The sequence below is a fragment of the Phyllostomus discolor genome, chromosome 15 (genome assembly GCF_004126475.2).
Source record: "Phyllostomus discolor isolate MPI-MPIP mPhyDis1 chromosome 15, mPhyDis1.pri.v3, whole genome shotgun sequence".
Taxonomy (NCBI): Eukaryota; Metazoa; Chordata; class Mammalia; order Chiroptera; family Phyllostomidae; genus Phyllostomus; species Phyllostomus discolor.
Genome location: NC_040917.2, coordinates 16,336,136 through 16,351,290, shown reverse-complemented (window position 1 = coordinate 16,351,290; position 15,155 = coordinate 16,336,136). Strand labels below are relative to the sequence as shown.

At 57.3% G+C, this 15,155-nt stretch overlaps 1 protein-coding gene across 4 annotated transcripts in view; it reads right to left on the bottom strand.

Annotated features, from left to right (window-relative positions):
* The window catches only part of SUSD4 (sushi domain containing 4), a 101,578-nt gene extending 88,590 nt beyond the window's left edge, over positions 1-12,988 (bottom strand). For 2 of the 4 annotated variants that reach the window (XR_004900857.1, XM_036016218.1), the window contains exons 1-2: positions 12,736-12,987; positions 11,921-12,106 (exon numbers count right to left, since the gene is read on the bottom strand). Coding sequence is in view for 3 of the 4 variants with exons in the window: in XM_036016218.1 (XP_035872111.1) it covers positions 11,921-12,071 (151 nt within the window). In the remaining variant the exon portion in view is untranslated. Of the gene's footprint in view, positions 1-11,920; positions 12,107-12,735 lie in introns of all 4 variants that reach the window. The other 2 variants (XM_028531201.2, XM_036016219.1) reach the window with 1 other exon arrangement.
* Between the last annotated feature and the right edge of the window lie 2,167 nt (positions 12,989-15,155).

Below are 15,155 nucleotides of genomic sequence, written 5' to 3'. Positions count from 1 at the left end.
AGCGGTGTCTGCGCAGGAGTCTGTGTCCACCCGACCTTGGGGAATGTTTGGTCACTGTCTCAACAACAGGCAGGAGGAGGGAAGGGAATGGCTTGTAAATAAACTGCCGCGCTCCGCCCCGCCCCCTCGCCGCACCCAGGCGAGTTCCCGTGCCTACAGCTCTGCTCGTGTTGCTTCCTCCTCCCTTTCTTCACCTGATTGCCGCTCCTCCTTCAGATCGCAGCCCTGCTTTCACCTCTTCCTGGAAGCCTTCCCTGATCTCCCCTGGCTAGGGTCCCTTTTCATCAGAGTTAACATTTATCTTTCTTTAGCATCTGCTAAGGACTGACTCTGCCCCCAATATTCATATGTGAAAGCCCTAACCTCTGATGTGAGTATTTGGGCACAGCCCCCCACCACCCCATAATGAGGTGACTAAGGTTAAACGAGGTCATGAACGTGAGGTCCGAAGTCAGCCTGACTCGTGTCCTTATAAAAAGAAACCCCGGTGTGTTCCTTCTCCTTCCCCTCTCTCCCTCCACGCACACACAGCGAGGAAAGGTCGTGTGAGGACACAGCTAGAGGGCAGCCATCTGCAGCAGCCAACGCTGCTGGCACCTTGATCTTGGACTTCCAGCCTCCAGAACCGTGAGCAAACACGTTTCTGTTGTGTAAGCCCCCCAGGTGACTGCACTTCATTACAGCCGCCCAAGTACATGGATAACACACACGGACACACGGACCCGAGCTCCTTGAAGGCTGGGTAGTATATCGTACCCCTATTTCTAGTCTTAGTGCCTCCTTAACGCAATCCTCGCACACGGTGAGGGCTTTGTGCATCCCTGATGAGCAAGCAGAAGAGCGGATGATGGAAGACTCGAGGCTGAAAGTCCCGCTCACTCCCTCTCCCACCTCAGGAGGTCACAGCCACGCCTGAGCCCCAGCAGGTCACAGCAGTGCAAACAGAGTCCGTCCGGGTGCTTCACCCACCGGGGGAGGGGCAAGGTCCAAGGCAGAGCCAGACGTCAGCGCTCCCGTTGTCCTTCCTGCCACCTGACCCAGACGTCAGATGCAAGAGGGAAGGGAGACCTTAGTAATAATAATCAGGCACTCAACGGTATCTTATTCACAGAGTAGCAAGTCTCGGCCCTGGAACCGGCTGCAGAGCCCGCTAACCCACTGGCCACGCTCTGGGGGCAGGCCTGGGCCCCCCCCCCGCCTCTAGAAACAACATCCACTGTGGAGGTCTGACCCTGTCAGGGTCACCGCCACCTCAGTGCGCCCGTCAGCCAGCGGACCTGTTTCCTGAGTATCTAGGACGTGCACGGCGCGGTCGTGCGAGACGACTCAGCCGTGCACCCTGCCTCCCGGGAGCTTCTCTGAGTACAGACAAAACCAGCAGTCACGGTGAAGGGAACGAGGAGACGGACGGCCAGCGCTCACGCAAGTCCCGCTGCGCTGTTCCGTGCCCCCCCCCCGTGAGCCTGCCGAGTCTTCCCAGCAGCTCCGTGGGGTGGGCGTTGCCCCCCTTTTCCAGATGACAAAACTGAGGCAGAGGCAGAGGAAGCAGTTTGCCCCACATAGGAAGCGACCACGCCGTACGGCTCCGATTCAGTCCCGGGGGACCTGCTGTCAGTGGCCACCCTGACGTGCCCTGTGGGTGACACAGACCTTCCTCCTCCTCTTCAGAACGACAGGGCCGCACGGGGTGCAGGGGTTCCACGGACTGGGGAACGGTTTTGAGGAGGCGCCGCATGGAAAGCAGGGGCGCACCCCGGGGAAGGCAGGCGGGGGCTCCGGGGTGGCCCAGACAGTCAGCCAGGTCCCCTCAGTCCCCACCCAGCTTGGGCAGGCCCTGTGAAGGAGCTAAGGGGCTTTGCATCGACGTCCCAGCCCAGACTGTCCCCGTGGCCCTCCCAAGGCCGACTGGCCAAGATGGGAGTGTCCTGAGAATTCTGAGCTGGGGGAGCCAGGGGCCACCCACAGGGTCACAGAAAGAGTGGACGTGAGACAGAAGCTGTCTCGTAAGGGACAGGAAGGCTCTGTGACGGTAGAAAGAGGACGAGGGGACTGCAGGCCCAGCTGTGTGAAGGCCAGCCGCAGGGACCCGCCCAGCACCCCTTAGGGCAGAGCGAGGACTTAGGTGCAGCAGGTGCAATTTGAATTTTGCCCCCTGCCCTTGTCTTTCTGGGTCAACGGACCACCCTTAATGCGGCATGTCCTGGAACCCATGGTGACCATGGGGCCACCTTGCCCTTCAGCTGCAGGAGAACAACTGTGTGTGTCCATCTTCCTCCAGGAACAGCGCTGCACACGTTGAGCTTGCATGTACACGGAAGGCCCAGGGAGAGCCGGGCTCGGGACACCCTCGTGCGTTTCCGTGCAAGTCAGCTTCTGCCACAGCACCAAGAACACGACCCAATTTAGCAGCAACATCAACACAGCAGGTACCGGAGAAAATGCCCACCATTAGAAGGCCGAGGCACGTAGGAGGTGAGATGAACACAAGCCATGTCGCGAAGTGGAGGCAGGGACCAGTCACCGGCTCTGCCGCGGAGGAAAGCTGCTGGTAGCCACGCCGCGAGCAGGGAGCTGAGAGAGAACAATCCTGACGGCAGATTCGCGGGAACCGGCCCTTGAATGGGCCCGTGATTCACCTGAGGCACAAAGGCGACTGACTGCTACAGAGACGGGGCAGGTTCACGCCCAGTTGCAGCTCCTGTGTGTTTGGGGAGCCCCCTGAGAACTGGGCCCTCCTTCCTCTGGCGAGGACAAAGGGCAAAGTCTCTGCACCCTCATGACCATGGAAACGAAATCCGCAGAGGCAGACTGGGGTGGCCAAAAGGGGGAGTGCCCAGCTACCTCACGAAACCATGCAAGAACCTATTCTGTTCACCCGAAACCCGAGATCAGGTCTTATTTTAAGGACTCCTTCTCCAAACTAGACCCCCACATTCCGGAGGCCCACCTGTGGCAAAGAACTAGAAGACGGGGGCCCAAAAGAGGCTGCAGTGGGGTGCCCTGGGCTGGCTGGCCGGCTGCTGCCCTGAAGGGCTCAGAGGCCTGCACGTAGGCAGAAGACTGCCAGGCATCCCCGCCAAAGACGAGGAATCCCAAGATCTGCAGCCCACAGCATCCCAGAGGCAGCATCCCACCCACAGAGCTATAAAGAGATTCCCAAGAATTAGAGCCAGCCGGCAGCTGGAGGGGAGGGGAGGCACCCGACCTGGATAAAGCACTCAGTGATGCTCCAGATCTGCATGCAGCTCCCTGTTCATCCCACCGTGCTACCTGGGGCTGCAGACGCTGGCCCGCTGCGCCCAGATGCTCCCAGCAGCACAGATGCCATGCAGGGTACCACGCAGGGTACGGGGGAAGCACAGAGGGACACAGAGCCCCCGACTCCCTCACCGGCCCTCGGAAGCCCCTGTAATGAGTCGCTCGCCTGCCTCACATGTTCCGTTTCTCCACCTCGCACCCAACCCTCAGGCTTCCGTGAGCCCACAGGCGGGACTGACTGGGCTTGGGCCAGCAGCTCCTGAGGAGTTCCTCTCCATGGCACAGGGACCTCCTGCACCTCCAGACGAGACTGTTCACCAAACAGGCCAAGCAGCAGGGATGGAGCACAGACTAGCACATCCCGTTTCGCAGCAGAGGAGCCCCTCCGGCTGCCTGACATCCTGTCCACACAAAATGAGCTTTCCCGGGTCAGGACCTGCACGTGGGGAGGCGTCCGCACGCCGCGTGGGGCATTCCTGAGCCCCCCCGCCGAGACTGGGGGAAGCAAAGGGCACAAACGGCCCCGGGCGCCGCGCGGAGACAGGTGTCCTTCCAGATTGTTTTGTATTTATCAAACGCCTGGTCTCCTGACCCTGCCTGCTCTGTCCACGCACATCCCGCCCCCTGGGAAGTGCAGAGCAACAGCCCTGTTGCTCCTGATTTTCAGGTGGAGACACCAAAGCTTGGAGAGGTTAAGTGACTCGCTGCAGAGGTGATGGAGCTAGTCACGGCGTAGGGGGAGGGGGTCTGGGGGGATGATCACTCTCTGACAATCGCGCCTTTGAAGCATCACCGGCAGCTGGAGAAGATGAGTCTTTGAAGGGCCGGAGGGCGGGGCTGCCAAAGGCCCGTGCAGGAAGGACAGGCCCGGGCAGCAGAGAGCCCCAGCAAAGTCCCAGTGCCCCAGGCGTGCGGAAGGGGCCACAGCAGGGAGGAAGCCCTCCAGCCACCGTCATTACACTCATGCCCAGGGTCCCCTCTGCTCCGCATCCCCAGAGGGGAAGTACCCAAAGCCTCCCATGAACCCCGCTTCTCCCGGTCAAGGCTGGAGAAGATTCTGACTCTTCGCAGACAAGTCTCAGAGACCACCATGCCGACCCACCACCCTCCCAGCCACAGCCTTGCCTGTCCCTTCCTGGCCCTGCTCTCCTCTGGGTCCAGTGGTGTGGGCCTCCTGAGCTCAGGGTAGCTAACACCACCCTAATAATATCACAAGAATGAATCTCCTGCCCCCAAATCAGAGTGAGCAAACGACAGCCAGGATCAAGTTCTCTTGCCGTTGCATCTTTGCCAGCACTGATCATCAGCACAACGGCCCGTCCTCCTTACTGGCTTCTCCTCTTGACGCTTAAATGTGTGTGTTTCCTGAGCGTCACCCTCCAACCCTCTTCCTGGCTCCTTGCACTCTGTTCCCGGGGAAGCCCCACCCCACCCGCAGCCCAGGCAGGGCAGGCAGCCCCCCTACGTAGACCGCACACAAATCTGCGTCTCCGGCTCTCGTCACTCTCCAGGGCACCCGAGCTCGTCTTCGACTGCGTGATGGACGACGGCGCCCGGATGGATGTCCTGCAGGCCACGCCAGTCTCCTCACTCAAAACGAACTCGTTAGCCTCCCTCCAGATGACCACTGCAGGGGCCCCAAAAGACTCTCTTCCTCCGCCCCCTCAGCCAGCCAGCTGTCTGGCTCTGGCCTCTGTTTCACGTGCAATTATTCCTCTCCGTTAAAGCCCTCCTCACGTCCCCTCCTGGGCCAGTGCAAGAGCGTCCTCACTGGCCCCCGCTGGAATCTAAGTTCCCCGAGGGCGGGACTTGGTTCTTTGTTTCCATACCCGCCCTCCGCTGAGTCAAGGTGGGTGCACAATGACGTCGTCAATGAGGAAGGGCCTCTCAATCTCACCTCCGCCTGCCACGTTGCTAAAAAATCCTCTTCTGAAACGAAGAGCCCACCAAGCCAGACACCTACAGACCACTCTGCAGGCCCCCGGCCAAGTGCAGTATAACCTTCCAACACCCGAGCCCGGTACACGGCTGCCACGTGAGTCCCACCGGCCTGGCCTATCTCTTCTCTTCCCCTTCGCCCTTCGCCAAGGCTGCCCTGAGCTGGCCCAGGTCTCTGATGCTTGTCCTTTCCCCACTCTGAGCCTTAGTCGATTCTCTCCTCTCTCCTGAGAAATCACCTCTCACCACCTGCTCTACCTGGAAAATGATTCTATCGCTCAAGACTCAGGGGAGGGAGGTTGGGGGGGCTGGGTGGAAAAGGTGAAGGGACTGAGGAGTACGGATTGGTTGGTTGTTACGGCACGGTCACGGGGATGTAAAGCACAGCCCGGGGAGTACAGTCCATAATGCTCTACCGACAGCATGTGGCACCAGACGGGTGCGGGGTTTGTGGGGACGGTCGCTCAGGTAGTCATATAACGTCTAATCCCCGGGGTGAACACCTGAAGCTCATATAATAATGTATCCGCATGTCAACTATAACTGAAAAGCAAGGCTGATTTAACCACAGGGAGAAAGAAGACTCAGCTCGAATGTCGCCCTCTTGGGCCACCGTAGGACCCGGGATGCCGTGTCATGACGGACAGTCCCAGGGGGCTGCGGGGACCAAGGATAGGCGACCACCTAGTGATCTCGATACCACACATCCATCCATCTCGGCCCGCGCCACGGAGTGTCACGATGCACTCGTCACGTTACACCCTTTCGGGGCAGAAGAAGCTCCCGGAAACCCTCAGCACAGTGAAAAGGGTGAGCATCCACTACCAGTTCGTGGGTGACGGTGTCGGTGCCTCAAACAACTACGCTTTCCCCGTTAACGCGTTTGATTCTCTCGACCACCACGCGTGGCTGGTGGTGCAGTGGTATTCCCATTTGGCAGATGGGGAGGATAAAACTGAGGCAGCAGTTAGGGTACTGCCACGTAGCCAGTGGGGGACGGGAGCAAGTGGCCGCGTGTACTTACTACTGGACATGATTACACCTCTCCGGCTCTTTGCCTCAAGAAACTAAAATAGACCCTCCTCTAAGTCATTATGATAAGCAAATGAGCAGCTCCTCCCTACAAAACAATGGTGTAGACAGAAAAATGACAGAAAAAAAACAACAAAAAAAAGGTGCCCCACTGCCAAACGGAAAACTCCAGGCACGCCCTTGAAAGGCCACACAGTAATTCAGAACTGGATTGTTCTCTACTGAAGGAACTCAAGTCTCTAAAAAGCCTATTTCCCTATTTTGTCTACGTATAATTTAAACACAGAGGCGGCTCCAATCAGCCATCGAGTACCTGCTGTCATCCTATGGCTTACATTTGCAGATGTACCCCCCAAAAGAAGCTGTTAAAACGCATCCTTGGAGGGGATTCTCACACTGAGACTCAGGGGGAGTTAACAGCAGCAGGATCTCATAGAGTAATGGACAGCCTCGCACAGGATTAATCCTCCAAACCCACCAGATGTCCACCGAGCAAGCAGGACCTGGCGTTTCTTGCAGGGAGAGAATTAGAATCTTCTGAGGTTAAGCGTTCAGGGAGGTCCTAAGGCTCCTTCTATACACCGAGGATCTGAATTTGGAAAGCAGCTGGATTGTAACCAAGCTGTACACGCACAGATTTTACAGAACCCACTGCAAGAATGGATGTCATCTCTTTCTCACTGGTTCTCCCGACTCAATCACTTATATCTTCGATAAATCCAATCAGACCAAAGAAACAAGGTCTTCTTGGATTTTGTTACTTCGAGAAAAGGGAATACGGCCCGTGAGTGACCCTCACTGTGCAGACTGGAATTACCCACGCAGGTAATTCCAGGAGATTAAAGTCACTGATTTCAAACGTAAACATGAGACAGCAGGTCGAACCTTGATTTCCAAAAGCGAACCTTACTCATCCTCTTGAAGAGCTCCATTTAATGGGATAATGATGAAATGATCATTGGTCAAGTTTACGGGGCTCAGCGATCCCTCTCACCCCTAAGCATCAGAGTCTGGAGACCAGGCTTTCATTCCGCGGGTTCACTCTCGTGCCGACCGCAGACCCTGCCCCGCGGGGGCCTGCATGTGCCTTCCCCCTGGCGTGGGGCACTAGGGGTAACAGAGGCTTGTTTTCCACCACCGTGTGTCCAAGTTCACCGTCAGTCCCAACTAACGTCAAGGATCGCTTTTGCTATACTTCTCTCATGTCCCCAGTTTACCTTGTTTAAAATTAATAAAGCAATTACAATCTCCTCAATGAAAAAGCCATTTTAAATGCACTTTTAACTCTAGTTCATGAGCAACTTGCTTAATTATTTCTATTTTTTTTTCTTCTTGAGTGGGTAATTTCTTCTGTCTTAAGAGTAGCACGGGATTCTTTTTCTTAAAGAAGAGGAAACTGGGCCAGAATTTCCCCTAGAACTTAGTATCTTAGGTCGCTACCATCAAACCCTGGACAGCAGAGTAATCAAGAGACTCCCACAGACCATCTTCTGCAATTCTTACTTGGAAGTCAACCTCTTTGATGGGCCTTGAGGGTGTTACACTAAGTGAGGTAAGGCAGACAGGGGAAGACAAACCCCACACGATTTCACTTACATGTGGAATCTAAAAAACAAAATAAACAAACAAAACAGAAACAAACTCACAGACGAAGAGAACAAATTGGTGGTCGCCAGATGGGAGCGGGGTTGGAGGGGCCGGGGGAGAAAGGCAAAGGGGTTGAGCAGTACACATCGCCGGTTATAAAGATAATCACGCCAAGCACAGCCCAGGGAGCATGGTCAACGATGTTGCAATGAGCATGCGCGGTGTCAGATGGGCACTAGATTCACCACGGTGACTGCCTGGTCAGGTACACAAGTGTCTCAGCACGGTGTTGTGCCCCTGAAACTGATACAATATCGTATGGCAGCTGGAATGGGACAGTGAATAAAATGCTTTTTTCTTTAAGGGAAACCTTCCGGGTGCTCCAACCGCCGCCCCCTCCCTCGGAGCCCGGCCTAGGCACCGCCTTTTCCTGGGAGCCCTCCCTGATTTCCCTCCAGCCTCCGAGACCACCACCAAGCGGAAGTGGCCTCAAGTGCCACGACACTCTTGCACGTTGTCACCACCCTTGTTCATCCTTTTCTAAGTGGCGTGGCAGCAATTTGGGGACCTTTTTTCTTGCTGTCAACCAGCATCGAGCAGTTTCTACGCGTCTAACGCTGTCCCAGGTGCCTGAGACACAAAAATGAAGGAAGACGGGGTCCTGGCCTTGGGGGGCTTATGGTCTGGTGGATGAGGCACCAGGAAGGAGGGTGGAGGGTTATATATATCCTGCGCAGTAGAAGGGAGCCCAGGTGAGGGGAGAATGCAGTGACCAGGGAAGTTACTAAACAGGTGAGGGCATTTGTGTTGGGTCTTGACGAGACGTTTGTTCATGGGGCAAAACATAAAGAAAGGTTCTCCCAGGTGAAAGGAGTATCATAGACCTCTGGGTTTGGAACAGTGGGGACAGGCACTTGATACGCCTTGAGGGAATGGAGCAAAAGCCCAGGTCATTACAGCGTTGTCTCAGCCCTTCCTCGCCACTACTCGCTGAGTTTACAGAGCAAGCACCTACGTGATTTCCACCCCTCCCACCCACCCTGCAAGGCAGGCGGCACCATCCTCATTGATCCGGGCTTTCAAAGGCCCCAAAGCTCTCAGGGAGCAGCCTGGGCCTGGGTTCCTGAGAACACAGGGATGTGCTAAGGAGCCCGTCTTCAAGGACCGGTGTACGGAGCAAACGGTGTACGGAATAAACTCTTCCTCTTTCCCCTACGCCCCAACTCCCCCCAAATCCCGCCTCTGCGGACAGGAACTGGGACAGGGGAAGAGAGAATCATCCCAGCCCGCCTCCACGCAGGTGCTGGAAGCAGCAGGGACCCACGTCTCCCAATCCACCTGGTTGTTAGTCCGCTCCGGGTGTTTGGGCTCCGTGGCCCCCAGTGAGGGCGGTCTTCCTAATTCACAAAAGACAGCCTGGGGAGAGCCACCCCAAAGTCACCTGAGGCCAATTCAGGCCCCTGAAAGCTCTCCCTCCCGGGGCTCAGCGAACTGAATTGAATCTCTGGGGTTGGAGGACAAAGCATTTCATTTTTGATAAGAGTCCTCCCCCCCACCCTGCCCCTTTCTTCATCTGATCATTTTCTCAATTTCTCCCTTTCTAGTCCAGGCTTTTTCCGTGATACTTGTACTGGGCACAGGCTTTTCTCCTCCCAGCAGAGGTTATCAGAGATTGCTATTGTGGCGTTCCTCTTCCAGGGAAAGCAACCAAAAATGAAAATCCACATTTCAGAGCAGTGTCTCCTAAATATGCATCTTTTGTTGTGGATAAAGTAAAAGTGAGCGCTCTCGGAAGGTTGATTTTCAGCTCCATGTCTCACCTGGAGATTAGACCATGGGGACACCTGCCCACCCCCCCCACCACCCCCCACCAGGCCATCTGCACCTGGGCGCCTGAGAGGGACAGCCGAAACTCCTGTGCCGGACCGGCTGATTTGGAGGAACGCCTCGGCTTTGGTCTACAGAGCCGCTGACGAAGTGCAGTCCTTGGGCCAGGAACAAGGACCTCACCTGTGAACCGCTTGGAAATGCGGACTCTCAGGCCCCAGCCCTGACCAGCTGAACCAGAGTCTGCCTTTGAGCAACAACCCAGGTTGGCTCCCAGGCACAGTCAAATTTTAGAAGCACAGACCTAGAACTGAAGTGAATTTCCTTTTATTACCATCCTGGGCCCCCCCCTCTGGTTTCTGCCCTAAGAAAGACATCTCTGAAGAGTGAACTCCACAGGACAGTCCCACCCCCTCCCCACCCACACTGTGTATTCCCAGAGGAATTCTGACATAATAAGTGTTCTTCCGGAACTCAGACCCAGGGCCTGAAGGAGCTCCAGATGGAACACTTGGAGCCCCTAAAAAGGGAGACCTCTGAAACCGAGAGGTGACGGCAACCCTCCTTCCCTGCTTCATCCTCGAAGCTCTGGATCTTTCTGCCTGATGTCCCCTCCCCTGGGAAGAGAGGCCTCCAGGGCATGTTGGTGGGTGACTAATGTGAGGCCGAGGGGGCCGCGCTGCGCCCCAAGACCCGGAGCAAGCGGCAGAACCAAGAACACCGCCTCTGAGTCTGGGCCGTGCTCAGACCTCACACCTGCGATATCGACCCTCAAAACGCACGTGGGCACACGTGGATGACTCTGTTCCCTCTCCGGGAGAGACCACCAGGAGGGGGAGAGGCCCCGTGGACCCGCTCTGGGGCGATGGAAGCTTAGGCAGAAGGCAAGAGAAGAGAAGAAGGGGGACGGAAATGAGTCACCTCGGCCCCGTGCAGCCCTGCCCACCTGCGCAGCTCGTAGGTCCAGGGCTTGGCCGAGGCTCCGACCAGAGCCCCACATGGATGCCGTCGTGGCACGGCATTTGAACTTGCCCTCTGTGAAGAGGGAGCCTGCCTCAGAGACTGTACCATAAAAAGAAGAGCACCAAAGAAGTTACCTTTTGGAGAAAAAAAAAGAAACCAAAACCCCAAACAGGACCCCCCTCCAAAGCAAGGGTCTCCTCACCAGTTCTGCCCAGTGCATAGCAGACAGTGTCTTTCCCATCATCCCTAAGGGCGAGGCCTGCCTTATTGATGGCTCCGTGCTGAAGTCCCAACTTGTTATTACCCTCCCCACTTTTGCTAATTTTTCTTTTTTTTTCCCATCTTCACCTTGGAATTCTCTGAAACAGCAATATCTTAATGCACTAACATGGTGTATGCATATCCATCAATACCTGTTTTTCCACCAACTATAACTTATTTATATGTGAACGGTATCTCAGCTCTGGAACCTGGTTCTGTCCTTTCAACATGGACACACCAGCAAGCTCTCACGGAAAGCGTGGAGAGGACAGCAGTGACGGGCAGCGATGGACCGGGGAGGCAGAGACATTCTCAGGCTGTGAAATGCAGGAGGGACCTCCATCCCTCCCACTCCCCCCAAACCGAGTATGTTACAGGGTAGCCGCCTCTGGCGTCTGAGGTTAACCTGTACCCCAGCCGGCTTCCACTTCATACGAAAGCACTGGACTTGGCTCCCCCTGTAACTCAGGCTGGAGAAGCCAAGCTATCCTTCAGAAACGCATCTGAAAAAACCCCTCTGCGTCCCCTCCCCACCCCCGACATGCACAGGCATGCCTGCACACGCCACCTCCCAAGGAGAGAGAAAGTTAACTTCCCAGTGAACCAGTCCTGCAGCCGGCCCGGCCTTGTTCTCAGACCCTTGGCATGCACAAAGGGGGTCTTGCAACTGAAACCTGCCCCCTGTCTGCTGAGGGCGTAGACGAGGGGTCCACAAGCACCCACAATCCACAAATCTCTCTCCCTCTCTCTCTCTCTGCCAAAGTGGGATAACAGGCCAGCCTTATTGTCTTCCCTTCAGAGAAGCCAGTCTAGGCAGCTGATGGGAAGCTCCAGACAGAAGACTGCGGGTGTGAAGCTGTGCAGGCTCTGGAGGAATTTGGGGGGAACTCCAGCAGCTTAGAAAAAGGATGGTCTTAGGCTGGGACACAGGGGCTCCTCGGGTTCTCAGGTACCCCAGAAGTCTGGGTGTAGCGGGGAGTGGCGGGGCTGTCCTGCCGGCCAGCCTCCCCCTCCCTGCCGTCCTGGCCCCCCTGGTCGCAGCAGAGTCACTCACCGCCCGTGAGCTGTGCAGGGCCGAAGCACAGGGCCAGCTGAAACCACAGGATCACGGCCAAGAGTCTCTGGGGGGACTGAGGCTGCTGCTGTTGCTGCTGCTGCTGTTCTAGAAATCCATCTCCATGGCTCGGGTTCATTCCATAATACATCTTTCATCCACAGAGGGCATCCGGCTTGCAAGAGTCTGCAACCAGGAACCGACACGACAATACCCCTGGCTGCCTGGGCTCCGGGGCCACGCTTCCGCTCCTCAGCCATGGGACTCGGGGATGGGGGGCGGGGGTGGAGCCCGGCTTCCCCGGCTCCAGGCTCTATCCCCGGTCCTCTCCCACCCCTTCTCCCACGGCGAGATCCCCCCAGCGCGGGTTGAGTAACAGCCGCGGCGGGGTGCTGCGCGTGCGGGGAGGGATGGAGGAGGGGAGGGGAGGGAGGGCCCGGGGTAGCGCACGTTGGCTCTGCGCCGGTCCCCGGGATCCAGCGGCAGTGACCATGAGGGGAAAGTCTAAAGCCTTCCAGTGTCTCGGGGCCGAAAAAACACTTTTTCCTGGGCCTAGACAGGTCACTCTTAGGAATCTCACATGTGGCACCCGACCCCCCAGGATCCCCCAGGATACTTCTCTGGTTTACCCCAGGATGAAGACGAGTCCTATTGCCCGGTCCCCAATGAAATTGCCCTGCGCCGTCAAAAATAAATAATTAAATAAATGAATAAAAATCCTTCCCCGGGGGGCAGAACCGGGCACCAACTCCCCCTCCTGGGCCTGCGCGCGCCTCCCCGGGATGCAAAGCCCCTGCCGGGGCTCTGGGTCTTACCTGTGGGTCTCATGCAAGCAGCTTCCTTCCCTCCTCCGCCGCCTCCCCCCGCCAGTCTCACCCGCATCTGTGCGCGACCTCTGCCGCCGCCGCTGCGCGAGCCACAGAGACTGGAAGCCTCGGCGGCGGGGCTCCGGCTGCCCCCGCCCGCGCTCTCCCTCCCCTGGCTCCGGGAGCCGCTGGGTGCGGGGTGGTGGGGGAGGACCGCAGCCCGGCCGCGCGCCCCCGAGGAGGCGCCCGCGCTCCCGCTACCTGAGCTCGGGAGCGCGCGGCGGCGGCGGCGCGGAAGGAGGGAGGTGGCAGGGGCGGAGCGGAGGCGCGCAGCGGCGGCCGCGAGGGAAGGGAACTAGAGCCGGCGGGGAGCGGGAAGGGGCCGCCGCCGCCTCCGCGACCAATCGGATGCCTGCGCGCCTGCACCTGTCGGGGTGCGACGTGCTGGCGACCTCCCTCCCACACGCGCGCGGGCCGGGTTGACCCCTCCCTGGCGCAGGACCGGGGTCCCCGCCTGGGCTGAGCGACAGCCAGGTGCCCGCTGCGGCCTCCATGCGGCGTCTAGTGCCCCCAGCGCCGGCGGCGCAGCGTGGGAGAGCGCTCTGCTTTAGGCTGCTGCCGCGGCCGTGGCGCCAAACCCTGGGACGGGAGTGCGTGGCCGGGCTGGTCGTGTGCCCTCACCCTCACCACCTCACGTGCGGGGCGAGGAGGGGGAGGTGGGTGGCGGGCGCGGCCGATTGCTACAGTCTATTTCCCGGCGTTGTGGACTGTAGTCCTCTCCCCTCCCCGCAGCCAAGGTTCTGCACGCGCCCTCGGATGCCGCAGGACACTCGTCCGCCTCCCCTCAGCTACCGGACTTTCTGCAAACCGCCGGCGTCCTGCGCGAGGACTCTTTAAGCCGGTCTTGGGGGTGCACTGGTCCCTCCGAACCTCTGCCCCGCTGCGCTCTCCCGTGGTCGGGGTAAAGCGATCCGTGCGTGCCGCTGCAGAAATTCCGCTGCGGGGACAGGGCCTGTCGGGGGACTTGAGTGGGAACCCAAGGGGATCTAGGGTGTCTGTTCTCCCGGCCCCCAGTAGAGCGAGCTCGCCTCTTGGGTGATGTCTCTGTGCCGTTTCCGGTGCCCGCGCCCGCCCCGTAGCGGGTGAGGTTCTGAATTCCCACTGGCTCCGGCCGCCTGCTCTCCAGCCAGGGTAGTTAAGGGGTGTATGCAAACGAGGTGATAGGGGCAGGCAGCACTTCTGAACCAGAGGCACCCCTTCGTTCCGGAGCAGTTTTCTGCTGTCAATACCGTGTTTCTGATAACGCCACCAAAGCATCCCTTGCTTCTACCGGCTTTCCCCCAACCTCCCAAACCGGTGGTAGTCTGGAAATGATGGCTTTTACTGGGTCCACTCGTACTGGGATTAACTTTAGCCAATTCTTTCAGGATAGATTAACTTCTAGTAGCTAAATCAAACTCAGCATTTTTATTTATATTTATTTTTGCTTTGTGAAATTAGAGGGAGCAGTTTTGCACAGAATCACTTTACGATTTTGACTAACACAAGTCCTCTCGGTGCCTAAAGCCTGTACTTCCGGCTCTGGAGTGTTCGCTGGGGGCCCTCCCACTTGCCCGAGATCTTATGACGGACCTTTACAATTTGAACACTTATTTCTTTTACTTTCTCAGTAAATTTTGTAAAGCTTTTCTGATAGCCATCAAATCAACAGAGCTCAAAAATACGTGTGGATCATGCACATCGTTTTCAATTCCTAAGAGATACAGGGACCATGGCCGCGACCGTGGAAGGCTCTGAAGAGGGGGTTTGTCAGATCTCAGGGACCAGGACGGCCTGGGGGAGGGGGACAGGATGCAGAGATGACATCAAGATTTAGAGTCTAGGAGACCAAGCTGTAAATTGCTAATAAAAATAGGGAACACAACTGAAAAGGAGGTTTTATGACGACAGTTATGAATGTGATGTGGAATCTGAGTAGCTGGAGGGAACTCCATCTGGAAATATCCGGCAGACGGTTGGAAATTACAACGTAGGTATCTTGCAGAGGGGTCAGAGCAGGAAAAGCGGGTCCATGCATCACCTGAGCCTGTCCCTTAAAGTCACAGACTAGATGCGCTTGCCTGGGGAGGGTGCAGGGAAAAGGGCAGAGGCCCTGGACAGAAATTTTGAGAACTGCACTGTAGGAAAAGGGCGAGGGAGGCCAGTCAGTAAAAAGGAGGAAGAGCAGAGAGATTCACACAGACTCCCAGCCCCTCCGCACAGAATCCAATCTGTAGGCCTACGGTGGGGTCTGGGAACATACCATCTAAAGAGCATACCCCCTCCCTCATCTAGTGACCCCTGACCGATCACCCCAAGGCTCAGCATCTTCAGCCAGCTGCCAGCAGCATCGCTGTCTCCTGGCTTCCGTGCATCAAGACCCCGGGGTG